General features: G+C 40.7%; 3 protein-coding genes across 3 annotated transcripts in view; 1 reads left to right on the forward strand and 2 right to left on the reverse strand.

Moving 5' to 3' along the window:
• Positions 1-976, forward strand: part of fkbp16 (FKBP prolyl isomerase 16) — a 31,382-nt gene extending 30,406 nt beyond the window's left edge. Inside the window, exon 8 of the mRNA XM_041938868.1 lies at positions 47-976. Within this exon, the coding sequence (XP_041794802.1) occupies positions 47-133 (87 nt within the window). The 3' untranslated portion in view covers positions 134-976. The remainder of the gene's footprint in view (positions 1-46) is intronic.
• On the reverse strand, positions 391-12,656 carry zgc:162879 (ras and EF-hand domain-containing protein). Its single transcript, XM_041938867.1, has 17 exons — positions 12,122-12,656; positions 9,905-10,057; positions 7,996-8,086; positions 7,548-7,643; positions 5,128-5,205; positions 4,927-5,042; positions 4,772-4,840; positions 4,210-4,291; positions 4,002-4,072; positions 3,708-3,897; positions 3,518-3,619; positions 2,413-2,557; positions 2,246-2,327; positions 1,984-2,098; positions 1,772-1,885; positions 1,582-1,658; positions 391-1,499 (listed from the first exon to the last, which is right to left on the reverse strand). Exons 1-17 carry the CDS (start codon positions 12,430-12,432, stop codon positions 1,406-1,408), a joined length of 1,986 nt encoding a protein of 661 aa, XP_041794801.1. The 5' UTR covers positions 12,433-12,656; the 3' UTR covers positions 391-1,405.
• A 357-nt stretch (positions 12,657-13,013) lies between these two features.
• Positions 13,014-22,227, reverse strand: part of sema4ba (sema domain, immunoglobulin domain (Ig), transmembrane domain (TM) and short cytoplasmic domain, (semaphorin) 4Ba) — a 40,690-nt gene continuing 31,476 nt past the window's right edge. Inside the window, exons 8-15 of the mRNA XM_041939732.1 lie at positions 22,055-22,212; positions 18,974-19,155; positions 18,156-18,306; positions 17,624-17,834; positions 17,405-17,520; positions 16,825-16,982; positions 16,626-16,717; positions 13,014-16,426 (exon numbers count right to left, since the gene is read on the reverse strand). Of these exons, the coding sequence (XP_041795666.1) occupies positions 15,654-16,426; positions 16,626-16,717; positions 16,825-16,982; positions 17,405-17,520; positions 17,624-17,834; positions 18,156-18,306; positions 18,974-19,155; positions 22,055-22,212 (1,841 nt within the window). The 3' untranslated portion in view covers positions 13,014-15,653. The remainder of the gene's footprint in view (positions 16,427-16,625; positions 16,718-16,824; positions 16,983-17,404; positions 17,521-17,623; positions 17,835-18,155; positions 18,307-18,973; positions 19,156-22,054; positions 22,213-22,227) is intronic.

Raw genomic sequence — 22,227 nt, forward strand, 5'->3', positions numbered from 1 at the left:
GTGATAACCCACAGAACTGCATTTTGACTCTTTGTTTTTTTTTTAGGGAATTTCCTGGAAGTTTATTCTCGGAGCTCTGGTCGTGGCCTTGGGCAGCTTAGTGACATCAGTGATTCTGACTGCAAGAAACTGAAAACCTCTGCAGGAAAGGCTTTGAAAATCATCATCATTATCAGCAGCAGCAGCAGAGTCCGGTCTCCAGTCTTCTTTAGTCATTTGAAGAGTTTTCTACTGTGAAGACGCGAGAAGGTATGCAACGCAGCAGCACTGAAGCCTGAAGTTATGAGTGTCACGTGGTAGAAAATGTTTCAGTGAAAGGCGTACAGTATTTATGGTAATAAGGATAGTGCAGCGTGGAGTGAATTCACAATACCAGCAGATATTTTCTGCTGATGGATAAGACAGAAGTTTCTTTCCAGTTACGTGTTTTATTTGGAAAAGGGATTACATTTCTGTTTGTCATAAAAAATAGGTCCTGGAAAATATTCTGGTATCACACATACAACAACAACAACAACAGCAGCAGCAAAAAAACGTGGCTGGAACTTTTGGCTAACTACAAAAAGTAATGTTAGTAAATGAATAACGCTTTCAACGTCACAATTCTGAGAAATATTTGATCAGTGCTCCAATAAACTGAAGGTGTTGAAATGTAATATTGCCTACATAAGCAATGCTTGCGATGTGATGCTTAATAAAAATGTTGAAAGATGTATTTTTCTCTTGAATTTCTTTCAAGAACCAAGCACCTCTGTCACAGACCAGTTTGGTCTGAAATGGAAAAAAGTGCATTAATTTAAAAAGGCTTGTATAGACTCATACAAAAGTAATCCCTCCCAATCATCACTTATAACCAAGTGTGTGACAGTGTATTTATCTGCAGAGATCCTGCCTTCTGCCTGTATTTTTTCTTCTTATTTTGATGTGTCTGACTACTTCCCATTTAGCCAGTGGATCAATAACAGCACCCAGGTGAGTTTGGGACTTTATAAAAAGGTGTCCAGGTGTCCGACCATAAGCAGCACGCGTCCAAGAGGAAGCTACAAAAATGTGCTGAAAACTGTTTGCTTACAAACCGTAATGAAAATTCCTGCATCTTATACCTGTGAATCCCAATTGGGGCATCAATGTTCCTTATTTATTTACTTCATAAAATTACAAATATAAATCCTAAGAGGTATAAGCATGATTACATTATGTGCAAATATACTGTGCATGTTTCCCATTAATAGAAATCTTCATTTTGATCAACTATGAAAATATATTTAAGGCTTGAGAGTTAAAATATTTCAGAAGTTAAAACATGTAAGAACATTTTCTTGCAGGAAAAATTATGCTCTTCATCCCAAAATAAAAATGATTTGGTCTTCTTCATTTCGCCGTTGCGTCTACTCACATCAGTCATCTACAATCCACAGCAGGCCTTCTTCGGGTTGGATGGACTCAGTCTGACCTGAGAATCCGACTGCCGCCTCAGTTTGACGTTTTTCTTTACTTCTCTGTGTGAAGGGAAAACAAGTCCAAGTGTTGCCATGGTTTGTGAAGAAAACACACTTTAAACTCAAACTCTCGGCCTCCTACCTGGCTAGATGAAGCACAGCCTCGACGATGTTGGTTCCCTCTTTGGCGCTCGTTTCGCAGAACAGGGCGCCGTATGCCTGCAAGCAGAGCAAAGCATCGACATACCTGACTGCAGTCAGTTTATTTAGACACCTGGGAAAGCCGGGCGTCTGTATAAACACTTTGCCATCAGGTGGAATGAGTTACACACCTTGGCCAGCTTCTCTCCGTGCAAACTGCTCACACAGCTTCTCTCTGGAAGCTGCTCTCGGAGGTCCACCTTGTTTCCAATAACACACATGGGGATTTTCTCCTCCGCTGAATCCTGTATGAAAACAAAGGACATTGTAAAATATATTCCTGCTTTGTGGCAGCATTATTCTTTGTCATTCATTCAACAAGTCCATCAGTATTTCCAGTTACCTGAATCTGATCCACCCACGCCCTGACGTTAAGGAAGCTGCTTTCTGAGGTAACATCGTAGAGGAGCAGGACTCCATGAGCTTTACGGAAATAGGACCTGGCAATACTACGAAACCTACGGTAAAATGAAATAGAACTCTGTTTAGACTACTGTATTTTCCATGCTTTGAGTCATTATGAAAAGAACATGTCGTTGACACCGTTTTAAAAGATAACACCATGTTTTTTCTGTTGCTGCTTCCTGTGACAGTCAGTGCACTACCTCTCCTGCCCAGCTGTGTCCCATATCTGGAGGCTCGTCTTCTCTCCATCCACTAGCATCCTCTTCATTTGGAAGTCGACCCCTGAGAACCAAGAAGCAGATTTAAGTGTCTGATATCAAGAATGCATCAGCGTTTGATTAACTGATGCGTTTGCTGTGGCACCCACCCAGCGTTGTCTGAATGTCTCCTCTGAACTCGTTGAGCGTCAGTCTCAGCAGGAAGCTGGACTTTCCAGCTCCCGCGTCTCCAGCTAAAACCAGACGGTACATCGGAGCAGGTTCCTCAGTTTCCACTATGTCTGCTTCTAAAGGCTTCATAAATGGGACAAAAGAGAACAAGTTTACAACATTTTCTGTGGAAATTGTTTTAAGTTTGTGGTATTTATGACAAAGAAAACAGTAAGCTTTAAGCATTTATTTAGATTAGAGTAAATGTTTGCCTAAACTCAAGGTCCTTTTTCTGGAGCCTTCCATCACAGTAATTGTCATTATACAACCACCTGCATTCACATGACCAAGTTCCATTCTTAGTTGTTCCATGCAACTGTGCAAACTCCAACTGCCCTTGGAAACGGCAGGATGTGGTTGAAAGCTCCACAAAAACCCAGTAAGTGGACCTTGACATGACATTTTTTTTTGGCAAATTAATTTAGTTATCTGCACATCAAAAAGCATCCACCCCAAGAAAAACATGTTTGAAAATAATCTGTTTTTCATACAAAAGTAATTTAAAAGCCGTTTGAACATTTATATGAGCTAAATGCTAACATACTCACATCGTCAATGCTGCTGTTTAGCAAGTTTACCGTGTTGACCATCTTAATTTAGCTGGTTAGCATGCTAACATTCGCTAATTAGCACTAAACACAAAGGCTGATTGGAATTTTATCAGTTTTCATGTTGGAAGAATCACTATCCTGACCTCACTGCTACATTTGTGGCTCTCAATCTTGGGTCAGGGTCCCCACTAGTGGCCGCTACATAAATCTGAGCAGTCTTGAGATGATTAACAGGGGAGAAACTGCCTTTCTTTAAATAACAGGCAAATTTGACTTCTTTGAGGTTTTTCAGCTAAAACAGTGAATAGACCACTCTTTAAACTCAACTGTTAGACATACCGAACTGTGTTGAGAGGTCGAAAGTGGAAGTCGCTTTGTTTTGAGGGGTCAAAGCCCAAAAGGTTTGGGAACCTCTGACCGACACTGCTAGAGACTTTTGCTAGAGAAAATTTCAACATTTTCAACCACATGTGTTTTAACCAAGTTGTTTTACCTTCGTGGAAAACGCAGACAAACGTCTTCGTAGGGATGATGTGATGGAGCTCGCCCTGCTAGGAGTCACTGATGCTGCAGCTTCAGATTTCACTTCCGATATCTGTAAGAAAGAAAATACTAACTTTCAGTCCTCACAGTTCAGCAGCATGTTGCATTATCTGACCTGAAATATTATTGTGTGTTCTGACCTCCACATCAGACGGGACATACGAGTAACTGTGGTGCACAGTTTCCGTCGAGCTCCTGCTGTCGTCGCTGTCATAATCGCTGCCTGCACTCTCAGCTGTGTCCATCGGCAGGGAGACTCCGCTGTCCAGGTACTTATCAGCCCAGGTGGCCACGTGAGAATAGGTCATTTTGCTGGGACTCTGCTCCAAGCTGCACCAAAGTGCCAACACACAACCCTTAGCTTTAAGCTGTGACAATTTCATTCGCAGAGATCAATCCGCAGATTCACAGAGGTGTGTCATGACTTTATATACCTGTCGTGGTTGAGTGTGCTCTGCCGGAGGGGTTTCATCCTTCGGGCTGGGATTTCATTTTGGGGAGACAGCTGTTGAGCAGATTAGGAATGTCAGGGAGGAAACTTGTTTTACACTTGAGCTAGTGAAAACAATTTACTGTCAGCTTCTAGTGGATGTAGAGCCAGTGGGTATGAGGACATATGTCATCAGCAAACACAGGACTTACTCTCCTTTTAGATGCAACCGCTTCACTGGCCAACGCAGAGCGCAGCCCGTCGTTACTGTCATACAGCTTTTTGTTTGTTTCCCTAATGACATGTTCAAAGAAACGCAAGACAGGTTCAGGTACATGTACAAATGTTTACTTGCATACCACAGTTGTGTGGTAAACTAGCTGTATTGACAATTTAAGACACATTTACATACAGCTTATAAACCTTAAATAGGGAGCAATAAAGAAATATGTCACTGAAAACAGTTTACAGTGAGATCTGAGGGCTGTTTTAAGTAATTAGGACATTGTTTTTGAAAAGATATGTTGCTGATGTATCACTGAAATTCAGAGGATCGCAGGATCTCTTCAGAGCCCCACAAACAAAATTCAGCTCACATTTATTGTACTTTTGTGGTTAGCAATTAAAACCAGAACTATCTGCCTGGAAATAGGATTTTTGGTGAACCAAACCTATTAAATAAATGACAGTAATTTGACTTTTCATAGCTTCTGAAATAGTTTACTTTCTTACTAAACAGAGTAGACAGCATCATCAAGAGAAAGACCGACTTACAGGAGAACCTGAATCTGACTGGAATATGATTGGTATTCCACAACCATCCTCTTCAAATCGTCTGTTTCTCTGTGAAGACATACAAGCCACACGTTGTACTGGATGCAGTATCATGCTTTGTGTCCGCAGATGTGAGCTTAAAGACGGCGCCTCACCTTTCGTGTTGAGCTTTCTGGTCTGCATACATGTTCTTGAGCTTGTCCACCTCTGAGTGCAGGATGGCGATGTTTGTCTGGGCTTGCAGCAGAGAGGTCCGCAGCTGCTCGTTTTCCTGCGAGGACAGTAAGTAAGTGAATCGCTGGAACAACATACATGTGACTTGTTCAACTAAAACAATCACTTGCCAAATGACTTACCAGTGAGAGATCACCGATTTGTTGGTTCAGTCTGAGCACCTCCTCCTTTGACTGGTTGACTGCAGTGTCCTCTCGGCTCTTAAGTATAGATATTTACACAAGCATTTTTTTTTTTACATGTTGATAAGCCAATGTATTTTAATTCTGAAAAATAAACAAATACAAAAGTACTGTTTTTTCCACATCTGCAGCACCATCTATTGGAAAACAAAGCAACAGCAGTTAGACCTGCTGGTCTGGACGTGTCAATCATAGACCCGACTTCAAACTTGTAAGTTTTTCCATAAGATTGTCAAACATTTTGATAAGGATCTCTTAAATGTGTGACAAATTGTGACAAAGAAATACGCAGAGTGGGACATTTTACTGTTGAAAAATAAACTTGTCAGTGCTCTGTGATGCTGTCTGCTAACACTGCTTCTAAATGACCTCAAACATTTCTTTGGCCTGGTTGTGCTGCTACTTATTGTAACTTACCGGGTGAAATAAACACAAAGTTCTGTCTTTGGGGCTGCTTATTTCAACTATAAACGTTACAAAACATGTCTTCTATCTGCAGAAATGCTTTTGTATGTTTGGTTGTACGGCCGGCTAGACACTGGCCTCTAGTACAGCATCAGATTTCACCTGTTGGTAGCACCACTGAAACACGATAAGGATAAGCAGTAGGTGGTTTGTTCATTTTTGACAGGGGGGGTGGCCCAATAGTAGCACAGAACCCTAACCCACACAATCTATTGTAAAAACTTTTTAGTCATGTCTCTAATACATTTTGTTACAGTGGTGGTTGGTCTGGGGGTGTATTTTCAGCAGCACTGGCCCTACTGAATGATATGGCTTGATAGTATACAGTTTAGGGAATATTTTGATCCAAGTTGAAACTGACAGAAGAGGGGGACTGAAAGAATGACAATAATAAATCCATCTGCTACTTCAGCACCACAGACAGCGTAAAGGATTCATCAATACACAGCACAGTTCGACTACTGATATTTCAGAGCCATGGTCCGGCCCATAGATCATAATTTGCACAAACCTCAGTCAGATAAAGGTTCAATGAGTCAGGAAGATTAGAAACATATTAAACTAAACAACCACTCTGCCACTGCACTCTCTCAGCTACTACGGGATGGAGAGAGGGGGTGGCAGGTTAACAAGGGGGATGGATTTTTGTCATATTGTGAACAGGGGGGGTGGCATCCATCCTCATATCGCCTACTGCAGATAAGTCTGGCATTATCAGGGCAAATGGTGCTCTAATTATCTACCATGCTGTTCTTGTGTATATTTACTCTACAAGGCCAGTATCATTGTACATATTTATTTATCTTCACGAAACAATATCTAAAGTTTTGATAATCAGACTAGTGCAAGACAATGACGTTCCACCCGTTACTTTGTATTATTTCAGCTGGCACTTGGTACAAATGTTTAACATAAAGTCTCAAATACACAGAAGCAATCACAAAGAAGAAGAGAAGAAGAAAAACTGACCACACAGACTGTAGGTGGCGATCGACATGTCTACATGTGCAAGTTTAATGTGCAGCTACTGCTGCTCTTACAGACCTTTCCTTTCATGCTCTTTATCAGATTATCTAAGTACCATTATGGTGCAATCCAGATTTTGATAAGTGACATTTATTTGTGAGCTGTGGTGGAAAAGCAGGCAGAACAGGAATATCATGTTGATGGGCTGTAAGCTTAAACTATGGGAACTAGCATGGCTTGTGCACTAACAACCGTTGTAAACACAGCATCTTATCAAACATTCCCGTCTATGCTTTTGTCCTTGCACTAACTGCATCAAAGCAGCATTCCTTAATCGTGAATGAGAAGCCAATCCCACTCCCTCTCTCCTGGATGGACATTGGGTAGCCTTGTGATCTTGCAGGTTGCTCTGCATTTTCCCTGACTGTCATTATTGTTTCATCTCTCTCATCTTTGTTTCTCATGTTTTCATTGTATATTTTCCTGTGTACTTCTATCCAATTGTCAAAGAGCCATTACAATCCTCTCACTGCATAGCTAATCACACCTGTGTGTTTTAGCTTAGCAGTAGATCACAAAGGGAGACTGGAGACACATTTCACGCACATTTGCATTCTGTTGTTGTGAGCAGTAGCTGGATCTTGGCACATTGTAGATATACTGTATATGGATGCAAGATATTAGGTCTTTGAAGGCGCTCCTTGAAACGTCACCTTAATAAATGTAAGGACTTTGGAGAGGACTTCCTCTGTGTCCTGGTGCTGCAGAGGTTTTCCTTAGAAACAAAGCCTGGGCTGTATATGCAAGAGCTTTTGTGTTGTCTTTCAGGTCCAGTGGCTTTCTTCTCTCTTTTTCACGGTTTTGTGCAGTCTTCATAAAATGTGGTTACCACAGAACAAAGTAAATGCATGTTGTGTGGGAAAACGTACCTTTAACAGTCTGTCCACAGTGGCATGCAGGTCTGCGACCTTATCCTCATGCTCTCTCTGCATGGTCGCCAAAATTCCCTCCATTTTCTTTCGCTCCTACAAACATGAAACCAAAGCTGTTAGAGGTGCAGTCTGGCTCAGGCCTTGAAGAGGGGCTTTCATCTGACTTTACAGAGCCTCTTTGTGAGGAGACATGTAACCTGCTGCTGTGTGCTGCACCACAAATATGCAGGTAGCTCACAAGAACCAATGAAGTATGTGTAGAAAGTTTTACTTTACTAGGAAATAAAATACATTCTTGTAGTCCGTTTCTCTGCGTGCTGTCTATTGATCAAATGCAGCTGCTTAGCAACAGCCAGTTCATTTGGTTTCCTACATTTAGTTAGGAATTTCTATAAACATTAAAGTAAAGCACAGGAACTATAAATTCTGCAGGTATCCTACTTACCTCATGTCTTACCCTCTCCTCTGTTCTGGCTAGTTGCTGCTGTATATCCTCCTCCAGTTCTGTCAGCTGACTGCTGTTCATCTCCCCAGCGCTGTTTGAAGACAAAAGTACGCTCAAGTTTGTGCCACTGAATCAAAGCAAATCCTCCAACGGTAGTCCAGGAGATTAATACAGCAGGAGTGATAAAAATAACAATCCATTCACCCTATCCATATGTTACTTCTACCTGACTGACTTCAAATGTGCTGCAGTTGTGACTGCGCTGCTCTTGTCAGCCAACACATGAACCAACCAGAGGCGAGGGAGGGACAGCCTTCAAAAAGCAGATTCCACAGGTGTACCAAATTGTGTTAGTAAGTTTTCTCAATGAGACCTCACATTTGATTTATTTTAGTATAGTACAATTTTTATGTCAGGATTTCAAAGGTCGATGTATTTCAACAGATAGTAGAAATACAGGTACAATAGATGGGTATATCCAGTTTTTATTAAGATTAACAGAACAAGGCAGGGCAGCACATTCTTCTTGTTCTTACTTCCTTTAAGTTCTTCCTACTTCCTTGAATGAGGAATGTCACCTTTCTCATGTTGTGTAGTTACTGAACCACAGAAAGAGTTCACACTCTAGAATAAAAAACAGCTTCAGCATGCAATCCCTTCTCATGTGTACAACTGAAATTCAATAGTCAGGTCAAGTTGCTACATGAGGGATCACCGCACAGATTTATAAGGAAATTATTAAAAGACTGAACTCACACCTTCTGTAAACCTTTAGAATACAACCTACAGACAATATAGTCAGGCATTCTTTCTCTGCTGCCAACTACACTGCAGTGACCTCGGGGGTGCATTAAATAGCTGCAAAATAACTTAAATCGAATAAATCTAATGTCAAACCTGGAAACTATTACTGCCTGTTTTAAGTCTGAGCTGCTCCATAATCAGTTGTTTAACAATACAAAATATAAATACATAAAAAAATAAACCCACTAGATGCTACCTATCCAGCACCAGATGGCAGACAGCTGGCAACGAAAGCTACTCTTAAAGCTGAAGACACATTGTTCTCAGGAGTTTGTGCAGACCAAAATGGAAATAAAAGAAAAGTCATCAATGGGTTCAAATTTTCTGGTGGACAAGAAAATGGCTCTAAATGAATGTGACTGTTGCTTTGTATTTGCTGGATGTGCAAGTAGGTGATTGATTGCTAACATATTAACTGTAAGCTGATAATGTAATTTGTGTAAGTTTGCTTGTTTGGACGTTTCTCTGCCCTCTAGTCTAGTGGGCTTAAATCAATTAATACACTTTTAAAGACAAATTGTGCAGCTGTCAGTAACTCTTTTTAAACATTTTAGCTCCTCTTGGCTGCGTGCTGCTTCTAGTCTTGCCTGGTTGCTATCTTTTTATCATGTTTCCAACCTCACCTGCACACTATTATTGGCTGGGGGCTGCACATCCACTGCCTAAAGGCTGCAGCCCAGAAACATCCAAACCACAGCAAAATAAGAAAATAATTCAAGCAGTTAATCCCAGCTGATGAAGTGTAGTCAGTGCCTGAGTTTATCCACTGTCTCTGTGCTTTACAGGCACAAGAGGGCAGCAGTTCACCACTGTTCTGTAGTCAAGTCACCTCAACAGGCAACCTGGTTACAGTGAAGAAAATTTGGACTTTTTAATAAATTTTACATCCACAATAACTAAATTTTCCAACAGGTTCAATTGAAACATTTATTGTTATTACAGAATGTCACTTCTAATACACACATTATAGTCACATAGGAGCGAGTGAGTTATTGTTTAAATAATGGCTCATTATTTCATAATCATTCTGTTTCTTTCTTTTCACAGGTCAGATGCTCTGAACTATACCAATCTCACGTAGGAAAACGCAGACATTTGTCCTTACCGCTTTAAACTGGTCTCCAGCTGTTCACACTCTAGTTTGTTGTCCTGGCTTTGACTGATCAGACTGTGGATGATTTCCTCATACTGCTGCAGCAGAGTCATGTTTGCAGAGGAGTGAATGGCCTGGTAAAGATCAGCCAGCTGCTCCCTGAGACTGTGGTAGGAGAACAATTAGTTAGTACCAGCAATGAACAGATCAGTGCTGTTTTCTCAATGTCATTCTCCATCAAAAATCTATCTTTCTAGTATCAAATATTGTTGAACATAGGGATTACATTCTGCCACGTCATGGATTCTGCAATTCCGTCATTACCGTGACACATGTTTGGCATATTAAAAATATTCTTTACTGTGGCTGTGATAACATAAAGGTAGAGGGCTACAGACATACTCATAGAACAGCAGTTACATCCACCAACTACCATGTGTTGACTCTAGTAACGCAAAGATATAGAAGGCAACGTTATGAGCAACGCCCGCCAATTTCTCTTCATCTACATCTTCATCTACTCCCACCATCAGAGTAAAGTGATGACCCAATGGATTAACTTGATGGAAATGTCCCTGCAACAAGAACAACCAGAAAACTCTTAGGCTATATGTGTGTGTTAATCATTTTACTTCTGACTGCTTTCAGAACAAGCAAAAGGAAAGATTCACTTCAAAACTGAAGCTCAAGGATGGATTGATACCGACTTCAAACCTGTAAGTTTTGGCATTTTTATGTTGCTTTACCGTTTATTTTAAAGGTCAGCCACTTAAATTTGCCATTAGCACGTTCCTAGGCTAATGTGTCTAGTAGCATTTATTGTAAATTCATACGGTGGAGCAACAGTAAAGAGAAACAGTGTAAATGTGAGGCTTCATTTGAAGCCAATTACATAACCAGAAAAGTAGGTTTGGATTTGGGTTTCTCACGTTGCGTTTTGTGTAGACTTGAGGTTATCTCCACATAATACTGCAAGACAAACTCAGCTGGCTTTGTTGTCACAGGAAACCCCCCTCTACTGTGTACAGAGTCGGCATGCGTGTCTTGTGCTGACGTATGTAAAGGTACTTGATAGACATGCCCTGTGGTACACTGACTATTGTATTTATATAATACACTTTTTTGGGGGTTTTCTGCCAAATAAAAGTGTTTAAGATGCCTAATCCTAGCCCTTGTCTAACTCCGAGAATATATTACATTATGTTTATTATTCTACCTACATTATGGGGCAGGTTACTGCTTCCAAAACACATGCGGGCCAAAACCTCATTTTCATTTCTATCTGAAGCCAGAAAAGATGTAGAATCATTTTTGAGTAGAGTACCCCTTTTATTTTTAGGCCACCCCCAGTTAATCTTTATTTAAAAATCTCCAAACTTAGACATACTGGGACAGTAACAATATTTTATTCAATAATATGACTGTGTGTTTAAATCCCACACAGCATCATCATCAGCATCACACTGTTCGTCTTAGCAACAGGTAGATGTGGATTAAGATCTTTTTTTTTTCTTTTTTTTTTACACATAACTGTGATTCAAGGTGCTGTTGAATATATAACATTATACTGAAGTGTTTTTTTTAATATTAGTCATACAGTTTATATAAATAAAGCTAATTATAACTACAATTTTAACAGCAGTTTGACAAAGCGAAAAAAAAGAAAAAAGAAAAACAAATCTTAACTCAATGTCCACTTACAAGCATTATCCGTGGCTTTTGTTGGCTTCATCAACAAATGGAGTTTGCTTAGTTGTCATGATGATAGCCCACACACAACCAGCTGTTAACTGGGGGAAATTCTTTTCATTTTGTTTTTCATCAGTGAACACAGACCATTGTGGAAGTTAATGATAATAACGACGTAACCGTAAATGTAACTTATCACCAGAAAAGTGGATTTAGTTTAGTTAAGTTAGCTTCTCTACAGATGTTACACCTGGTGGCTAATCCGTGCCAGGGCAAAGCGCAAAGTCTTAATAAAACACAATATGTATTGTTTGCGTACGGCTAATGAGTCACCAGGACCGTCCGACACACTTGAAAATTATGTAATAAATGCATGTTTTAGTTACGAAATTAAATAAACGACCAGAAACAGCTTCTGGTCGCAGCCGTTAGCGTTAGCTAACGCTTAACTGACGTTCTACAGGCAGCAGCTGTAGCCGCGGGTTAGCTAGCCGAAAACATCCTGTTAAACACGGAGTGAACAGCCGGATGTCAGTTTACCTTGCAGAGAGGACAGACTCCGCGTCTATCCCGCCCACAAACTCTTCCCACAGACAGCCTTGGTTTGGGGACGAGCCAGCGCCAAAAGACGCCAGGTCCAGAGTCTCCGAGACCTCCTGAAACCTGGAGGAGAACTTGCTGTAGTCGATGTATCCGTCTTCGTTCGCGTCGAACTTGTCGAACAGAGTTCTGATCTCACTTTCGGGGACACTGAGCTCCCGGCAGACAATGATGAAGTCCTCATACTCAATCTTACCGGACTTGTTCACATCACAAGCAGAAAATAGTCTCCGAAGGCTGGGCTGGTCCATAGCCGAATGGATAAAAACACACTCAAAACATAAAAAAATGTGAAGTTAAAATTCTTGCTCTCGAGTTGACCGAGGCTGCGTGTCAGCCATAATAAAAGCCTCCGTTAAAGTGTCAATGAAGGTTTCACAAAGGTACTGAGGAGCCACTCATTGGTCCAGATCTCAGTGTAGGCGGGTATCGTCCGAATTAATGGACCCAATGAGCCACTTACTACCGTGTGACTATCACTCAGCCAATTGTTTAGTTTCATCCTGAGCTACATATGTCATCCATGTGTTCAGTGGAGCTGTAATAGAATAGAAGTACAACACATACGCAAGCGCTTGTCTATGTTTGCCTTTGAGGTGTGTGAGTGCATGTGAGAGTTTTATCACAGACACTCCTCTTTGTTCCCCTTGGTTTGCAGAGTGTGTTTCTGACTCCACCCTTACAGATTAAAACAGTAAAAAGAATGCTATTAAAACCCTCAAAATCTGAATATTGTGGCTGAGCAGTTACATTCATCTGCGTTAAAACACAGAAAACAGGAGGAGAGGTTTGACGTAATAAAATCATGAGGCATTCAAATAAAAAATTATCCATTTGATCTTTATTTGAAAAATTAAAATAAAGTGCTTTTTATATACAATACAAAAAAGAAAAAACAAACAGTAGTGATGTATAATACAAAAAAATACAATTCACAAGATTTTTTACATTGGCAGCTGAATTTACAAAACAAGTTTACATAAAAAACTCTTTTTTTTTTTTTACTTAGAATACATGTTGAAATGAGTCTGGGCAACTTGTACTGTCACAAATAGAAGGCCAGACTACAGTGGTTTATTAAGAGAACAGACGACGATACTTTCGCTGTGGCATTATTAGTTTAGGCTTGTATTCAAATGAAAGCATGATCAGTACCTGCACATATTTGACTAAATCACTGCCACTTTATATTTGTTCTGCACTCAGCTAATTTAATATTGTTCCGATGATGGCCACTTCACCAAAAGCTGCCATTTGGGTCTTTAATAACAGTCAAAGCATGAATCTTTCATTCTGCATGATTGATTATAGCCGGCCAGTTTTTGAAAATTCACAGAGTCATTTTTGCAGTGCCATTTACAAGAAATGTAACGTAATACTAATGCGCATCTATAATTCAATATTTTAAAATCAGCCAGTGGTTATTTATGTGCTACAGTTTTAGAATAAAATTTAGTCCCTGACTGAGGTTGAAGCCACCATAACAAAACAAAAAACAAAAACACCTCATGAGCACGTACTGTACAATGCTGACAGTATTAAATTACATGTACTCCATGTTTTCACTCGTTTCTGAGCATGGCCAGTCCTGTCACACCCATAGTGTACCATTTGACTCTACAGCACTACTACCTGGTTAGTTTATTATCCCAAGAGGCACATCTCTTGGTAATTGTTTCAGAAGGCATTATCCGTTTTCCCCAAGACGGATTTGTAACCAAACCCATAACCTGCATTGTACTAAGGCTTTTCAACATGATGTGCAAATCCTATGCATTCTGAGTCAAGCAGTATGCCTTCCTGCATTTTTTTGATTTTTTAGTTTTGCTGGCCTCATTTCAACACTCGAGCCAAACCCAAGTAAGACTTAAACGATATTGTATGACATGGAAAAATGCTTTCAAGTTACTCCAACATGTGACTCGTAAATGTGGTGGATCATATGGACTATAATTTATTATTTCTGAATAAAGAGATGGCTAATAGATAATTAAGATAATTAAAATGCACAGTTCCACATTGTTTATTACTGGATGAGAATGAAAATTATTGCCTTTATGGTTGCCTTTAAAACCATTTAAGCAAGCAGAGGATATTTTCTCCCATTCATTAACTGTCATTAATTAATATGTATATCAAAGTTGAGACTATACAGATGTGTGTTATTAAAATCAGATTATGAATAGGTGTATTTCAGTATTTATTATTATTTCCTGTTGAGATTAGTGATAGATATCTAAAACATTATAGAATGATTATGTGAAATGCCAGTCTGTAGAAGAAACATTTGGCCAATCTTCCTCCCCAGAAATACACCAAAATGGCTAAAATCTCTTGCATACTTAGAGTTAGTGTAATGAGAGCGAGTGCATGTGTGTACGTGGGTGTGTTTGCAGTGCCACTGATCCTAAAGTAATTAACAGCGCCAACACCTTTGTGCTTACTCAGTCTCGAGGTGAGGTTTTCTTGGTGTTTACCCCACTTCACATTATTTGCTTTGCATAGACTGCCTATCTCATGAAGAACAGCATGATAATACCTGGAATGAGATTTTTCCCTTTATCACATTTGGTGACAGAAAACCTGATCGAAAGTCAGGCTTCCACAGAGGAATATTTGTATCGACTAATAATACCAATACTTTAAAAAAAAAGCATAATGTGTCTTCATTCATGATTATATAATCATTTTTTTGGTGTGTAGTGATTGAGGTGGTAACAGTTTCTACAACATTTTCACTGAGGTGACTCCTTGTTTCTTTCACTTTTCAATCTTGTACTATATCTCTTCTCCGAATTCTTGCTATGTTGCTGTGTTGAAGCCTAAACAATGAGCATACCTCTGTGAATGCACACTGGCTATCTAAAAAGTATATGACAGACATTTTTTTTTTCTTTCCTGCCTGCCACTGGATTGTTAGTGTATATTCTGGTGAGAGTGTTTACTTTGCTACTGAACAGTACATAGTGCATAGCCTCAGCGAATGGAAGGCTCGTAACCAGATAACAGAACGAAAATAAAATGGCAAACACTGTGTCAGACGTTGGTGGGAACATGTTGGAATAGCACTCTGTCTTTCAAAGCATTACCAGTAGCTTTTATGGACGGACTGAGTGGCAATGCTATGAAATCCAATCACTGAATCATAGTTGTGATACCACCTCTATGCTTGTTACATTCCTGTGAGCCGTATGTGAAAGCGTCAAAAGTCTGAAGGCAAAGTGGAACTTCTTCAGTGTGCTTCAAATGCACTTGAACATGGGGGAAGTGAGGGCAAAATAGAGTGAAATGCACATGGACCACAGGGACAGAACAACAAAAGACAAAGTGCAAATCTGTGTAATGAAATGTCTCTCCATGAAGAGTCTCATGACCCTTAGTTTTCCTTCTAATAGAGTTTTTGTCTTTCTCAGCAAGTGCACTCTTTCCTTTCAGTCTAAAATGAGTCACTACACATAACACGAAGCCAGCCTCACACTATCGAGTCTTTAATCTCAGAGCCCAGTCTGACTCGTGGCCGCGGGCATGTGGGTGAAATCTCTACATGGCTCTCTCTCAAGTTCAGAGGCCTCTTCTCCGACTCTGAGAAGCTCTTGCTGTTGTCGGGCGACGAGCACTCGCGCGGCGGAGTGCTGCAGATGTAGTTGTCGTTAAGGGTCTGGTAGCCCTTGTGATCTGACACAGATGCTGTGACTGTGTTGCCGTTCAGTGGCAAGTTCTCAGCCGGTTTCCCCACTATTCTGGGCTTCTTCTGCTGCATGTTGGGGCACTCGCCCTCCTTGAGCATGGACTTCATGTGGTCGCGGTTCCTGTAGACCACAAATAGAGAGAAGACCACGAGGGAAAACGCCAGGAGTGCACACACCACTATCAGCTCGTTCCAGTAGGTCTTAGTGTTGATCTGCGGTGAGCGGGCTTCTCCTGGCAGGATGATAAACTCCTCCTGGGGGATCTGTGGGGTACGTGAACGGCCTGTCAGGGTGGTGCTCTCCTGCTTGGCCTCGCCCCTCACGCAGTAGTTTGCCAGCAGCTGTCTGAAGCCTTCCTCCACTGACCAGCACTCGTAGGTTTCCTGCCTGTCAGCCTGAGCTACCACTACCAGCCCCCCCTCTGGGCTGGGGTAATGGAAGTGACCTGCGCTTTCACTGAACTCCCAACTCCTTTCAGCCAAATTAGAGCGCAGCTTGCAAGGCAGTACTTTGAACGTGTTGGCTGGGATAATGATCACCTGGCACGAAGACATTCCTGTGGAAAGGCAGAGCAGAGATACAGATTGAGTGAGATATTGCATGAAATAAGCTGTACCACCTTCACAATAATAATGGTTTGACACAATGAATGCATTTGTGATCAAAATTCAAATTGAAAGGAAAGCATGGAAAAATCCAGTGCAGAGTGCTGTGCTGTAAATCTATGACAGTCCAGAGAAGAGGAGTTAACGTACGTGTAGGTGGAGGTTTATCAAACCGTGGGCTTGGCGCTGTCTTGTTGCAAATAGCTGATGTGTCTGCTTCATCTACATCCTGCTGCCAGGCACTGAAACACATAGATTTAATCAGATTTTCAAATGCAGGCTCTTACCATCTCATATATACACACATTACAGAAACTGTCTGCAGCTGATTGTGCAGGGGGATGCATACTTGCTTGGCGAAGCTTGTCTAATATCCACACACTGCCTCCCGTTCCAGGCACAGTAAGGATCTCTGGAGAGGATGCACTCTCCGCAGCTCTGGTAATTAGTGCAGTTAGCTACTGGGACCTCCACCAGTTCAGAGAAAGAGGAAACATAAAGCTGACCCTGTGGAGGAGAGATGACAAAGCAGGGAAATGTCCCAAATACAGTTACTGGGTTGTTAATTTCATCCAGAATCTTCCTTGTCTGAACCTGAACACACTTAGCATTTCTTAACACCAGTGCAATCAGTTAGGATTTTTTTTTTTTGCCAAATGTATGAACATAAGTATCAAAGACAAGCCAGGATTTAGGAGGTGTCACAATTCCAGCTGTTAAAACCCCGGCTGTTTGGAGATCCCCTGAGAGACAGTTGTATGTAATTAGCTCATTGAACATGAGGTCTGCTTTAGGCTGTGACTCTTCATGGCTCATGGAATCTCTAAACTGCCAATAAATGCATTTACTGAGCTTGCTATTAGTTCGCACCATGAGAAAGCACTGTAAAACAAGCTTGGCTGGTTTTCCCTTGCAGCATTAGACTGTACCTTCTCAGTGTCCAGCTCGATGTGTTGCACAGGTTGGGAATCACGGAAGAGCACCATCTCCTCAATGATGTGCATCTTGTTATTGACATTAATGGCTTTATGAAGTCTCCCGTCATCTAGAAGAGATTACACTCTTTGTAACTGTTGACAAATGCTACTAATCAAAAACACAGGATGCTACAAAGGAGTTGACGAGTGTGTGATTGTGGGATTTGTTACCTGTGGCAATGAAGAGCACATTATATGCCTTTTTTGCCGCCTGGATTCGATGGACAGCGATCTGCGTGTAGCGAACATTACGTTTTAGCAGGAGAGGCTGGCTGCGGATAACGCTGTCCATCAGGAAGTGGTCCTTGACAAAATTCAACACCTTGTCTGGCATGTGCAGTGAGGAGGAGATGCCCTGTTCCCTGGCAGCATTTGTGATACACTGCGGAGGCAACACATTCACAGACTTTCACTCACATTTGATAATGACACCAACTGGAGCTGTACAGCACCCCCGTGCTATTTATGATTTTTTTTTGGCTACTAGGAAATGAAAGCAACGTAAATTTGATAAGAATCGTGTTTAGTTGGAGAGGTTGGGAGTGACGCCAGCTCGACACGTATCATCAGTCAAGATCGAAGACGTGACTGATGAGCAGACAGGAATTTATGAAACTCCTTCACTCAGTTGACAAAATATGCTGCTGAGTACTGATGTGAGTTCTACAGGTTCTCCAGCAGAGGACAGCAGGCAGGTACTCACCACTCCAGGCCGAGGCTCTGGGACCGGATGGTTGTATGTGTACCACTGCTGAGTCTCCCGATTGACCTCACGGTATCGCCCGGTGAACGCCTTTTCCACCTGGTCCATAGTGAAGGAACACACTGCAGAGCTTCCTGAAGCACCTTTATACCTTTTGTGAAAGAATAAGCATGTAAACAATACTGAGTGATTATTTGCTTCATTCTGTATAACCTTATAGAAAGCTAAGTGTGACCTTACAGAGGAACACTGAAAGCCTAAACATCTCTGTACTGAGACTAAATGATTTTAGAAACTAGTAGCTAAATCTGCGACAAAACATCTGTTTTCTATGACTGTTTTTTGTATATGGCCCTTGTCACAATAAACATATACAATTTAGATTTAAATGAATCCAAAAATCCACTCCAGAAATTTTGAGTTGTAAACACAGAATCACAAAATTCTACATTTCATCTGATAATTTATGATAATTTTATCATCTCTCTGTAGCTGTTTTGTTTTATTTTATGCATACAAACAGTAACATTTGAAGATAACCAGTCAGAATCAGAATCAGCCCTAAAAAAACCCAACATGCGCAAAGTGTGTAACTGTACATTGTAAGCCCACCAAAGTTCCTAAAAATATCTCTGTGTCCTCAAAGATAGCAACGGCCCCACCTGCACTTTGGTTTCAGTCAGGACATTTTTATAGCATACCTCAAACAAAGAGACATGTTTACTCCTGAGCCATGTTAACTCAACATACAGTAACTGAAGGTATCGCTGCATTAGTTTGGTGACATGTTGATCAAAGCAGTGAAAGTTGCTCCTCACCATTGAGATGTAAATACTCCATAAAAAACAGTGTTCTTCCAGTCCTCGGGGCTGGGCGTCAGCACAAACATGTCTTGGATTATGTTGAAGGGGAAGCCATCATCAGGCAGCGAGCACAAGAGCTGAGCCTTCAGGAAGGTCGTCCATTTCTTCTGCAGAACTCGCTCGCCTCCTAAGTCGCCCTGCAACACAAATATTTCAGGTGTGGAGCTGTTTAGCATGTGACCAGTAGAGGGTGCAAGAATACAAGACTGACACCTGTCAGAGGTGGTGGCTGTTGACAATGCCTCTGGGAGAAAAAAAATGTTTGATTTGATCTGACAGATGTAAAAGAAATGAAATAATAATGTGCACCATATGGTATGTTCCATGGCATACCTTACACACCATAGTATACAGTACATATTGCATAATATTATATTAGGAAATTAATTCTGTCATTTTTATCTTCCTTCTTCATGAGTAAAAACAGAAACAGAAAGAAAGCGCTGTGTCCAAAGGTGAAGCTGTTTGAATTGATGTAATTGAAAACCATTAACCTCACATAGTAAAACCATAATGAGCCAAATCAATTGTGCCTGTGACACAGATTTACCCAGAGGCAGCAGACTTCTAGGTCATGAAAACAATATACATCATCACAACTGGCTTAGATTTAAAAAAAAAAAAAAAAAAAAAAAAAAAAAAAAAAACATGTGGGCCTTTGAGGAGGGCTTTTAGATGAAAGAAAAAGAGGCATTGCTCCTTGACAATCCTTCTTCACTGACACTACTGCTGTGATTCGCCGCCTTTGGCACTAGCCTTCAAAGTGATGTGTGACATGGGACCTCCTTGTCATGCAGACTAATTTTGTTACACTGGTTGTACAAAAGGATGTCTGTGCAAATTGGAGAGCAACTACATCTTTAAACCTCAATGTGAAAGTGATTTACAGTAGGTGATGTATGACTGTAACACAGACTTTATTCCACAGGGAGTTTAAGGCCACAGGAAGGTGAGAACAGATGTTTTACCTACACAAACTAAAAGGCTATTTTAGCTCTGTGAAAACACCTGGAATTTAAGGGGAGGATGAGCTCCTGCACCAGACACACTGTCTGTTTCCATTCGGTTCATGGCAACAATTATTCCAATTTTCTCGCAGGCATAGATTTAACAAGATGAGTTGGCTGTTGGAGGGAATAAATAGTTTTAAAAATGTGCAGAGCAGAGGACCAAAGAGAAATACTAAAAGATCTAAACTTCATAAAAGCCCTTAATGTGAAGTTTCAATTGAGTCCACTTTAATGTAACATTAATCAGAGGAAATGTCAGTGTTGGATGGGAGGGGAAATGACACATGACCAATACTGAGCTTCCGAAGCAATTGCTTATTGTAGGAAGCCAGGCAGATAATGAGCTACATACAGTATATTCTCTTGTCGTCCTGGCTGAGCCTGGTTTTATAATTTAATGCCACTCTGTTCTTAAACTGACTTCTGAATAATTGAAGCAAATGCATCCCGTTCATTAATCCCTTGTAAAAGCGTCCCTTGTTCAAAAGGCTGTTCAACAAGCCATGAACATGTAGGCAGTAATGGCTTCTTTCTGGGAAACTAAACAATCCTGCAAATGAGAGCATGCTTCGTTTTGTTTGTTTCGAGCAAAAACATTGTTTATCATTCCATAGTCAGCCTCGATGAAGTGGAACCTGTGTACTAAACACCTGAATAAACAACAAAGACAGGGACTGCAGCCAACATAGGAATTCAAAACAAGGGATAAGAGAGACGGGGATGGGATCAAATTTAAAGTCAAAATATATTTGAACAGGGATCACTATGTGGTATAATTTAAAGGAAGTGACACCATCTATCTTCTAAGCCTTTACCTCATTTTAAAGCTTTCTTATGTTTTACAATTTTAAATCCTTTTTACATTTGTTTGGGAAGTACACTCCCATAAAGTGACACATTATTATTAATTTCCTTATGGGTAACTTGAGATACTTAGGCCCATATTTTAAGCATACGTGACAAAACTCATCATCAACATGCTAAGAGTCAATATTTATACAACTCAGTTAACTTGAATGATTTTTTTTCAATGGGATGTATGGAAAAACTGAGTGGATAGCTGCATGAAGATGAAGAAAATATAACCCCACGAGTAGTGTCTGACTGAAACAGACCTGTGATTCACAGCTGGGCTTCCACCTCAGGGTTTATATGTGATGCACACACTGCAGGTGGTGTTTGTCTTTATATGAAAGCAGATAACTATCAGACACATACCTGGAGATGGCCTGAAAATAAAAAATACACTGGCTTTTACACATAGATTCCTAAAAGTTGTGAGCAACAATAATTAAAAAATACATGTAAAAATAAATAATGTTGTCACGGGACAAGTTTGAAATACACAATACGTCCGTGTTGTCCTCAAACAAAGGCTCTAACCATTCATATTTTCTCTTAACGTCACACTGTCAGCTAGTGTTTTTCATTATGGACTGTGATAAACATGATTGTTTTCACAGAGACAAGCAGCAGTCTGATCTGGAGAACTGGTTTGTGATGTCAGAATGTTTACAGAACTGAAAAGACCCTAAAAAGTATGAACAAATGCCCTGTGAGGTCTGCGTTTTACTTTAAAAGCCCTGGGTTTAAGTATTTCAGCAGGTGATAATCCATTTCTGTACATGGATCTTGTGCTACAGTCATCCTAAGCCATTTTCAGTTGGCTACTGAGTCCTGTCTGAACACAAATATTTGGAGAAACATGATAAGAATTGCGGGAGGAGAGAATCTGGAGAAAAAGAATCAAACAGAGGGAAGCACGCAAGAGGAATGTTTTTCTGTAACAAGAGAACCTGCGTCAATGCCCAGAAAGGCTGTGAGCTACACATCATATTCATGTTGTCAGAAGCTTTCAGAAGTCTACATATATGTCTGTGTAGGAGCATATACTGAGCACTAACACACTCAAAATGCACAATGGTCTGATAGATTCCTATAGCGATGGGAGGAGGTGTCAGGAGATTGTTGTTCAAGGGGAAAAAGGCCCATTTAGATGGACTATCTGCCTTTGAGCAGCACTCACCTTACACACACGAGCAATGCGTGACACAATGGTGTTGTCAAAGAAATCAAACTCCTTTCCTGCTTCACTGAAGAAGAAGTAAATCTTATCGTCATCGCCCACGAGGTTGCCCTTGGGTAGGCTCTCCTGTATGTAGGCAGAGCCGACAAAGGCCGGGTCTGAAAGAAACAGAA

The sequence above is a fragment of the Chelmon rostratus genome, chromosome 6 (genome assembly GCF_017976325.1).
Source record: "Chelmon rostratus isolate fCheRos1 chromosome 6, fCheRos1.pri, whole genome shotgun sequence".
Classification (NCBI taxonomy): Eukaryota; Metazoa; Chordata; class Actinopteri; order Chaetodontiformes; family Chaetodontidae; genus Chelmon; species Chelmon rostratus.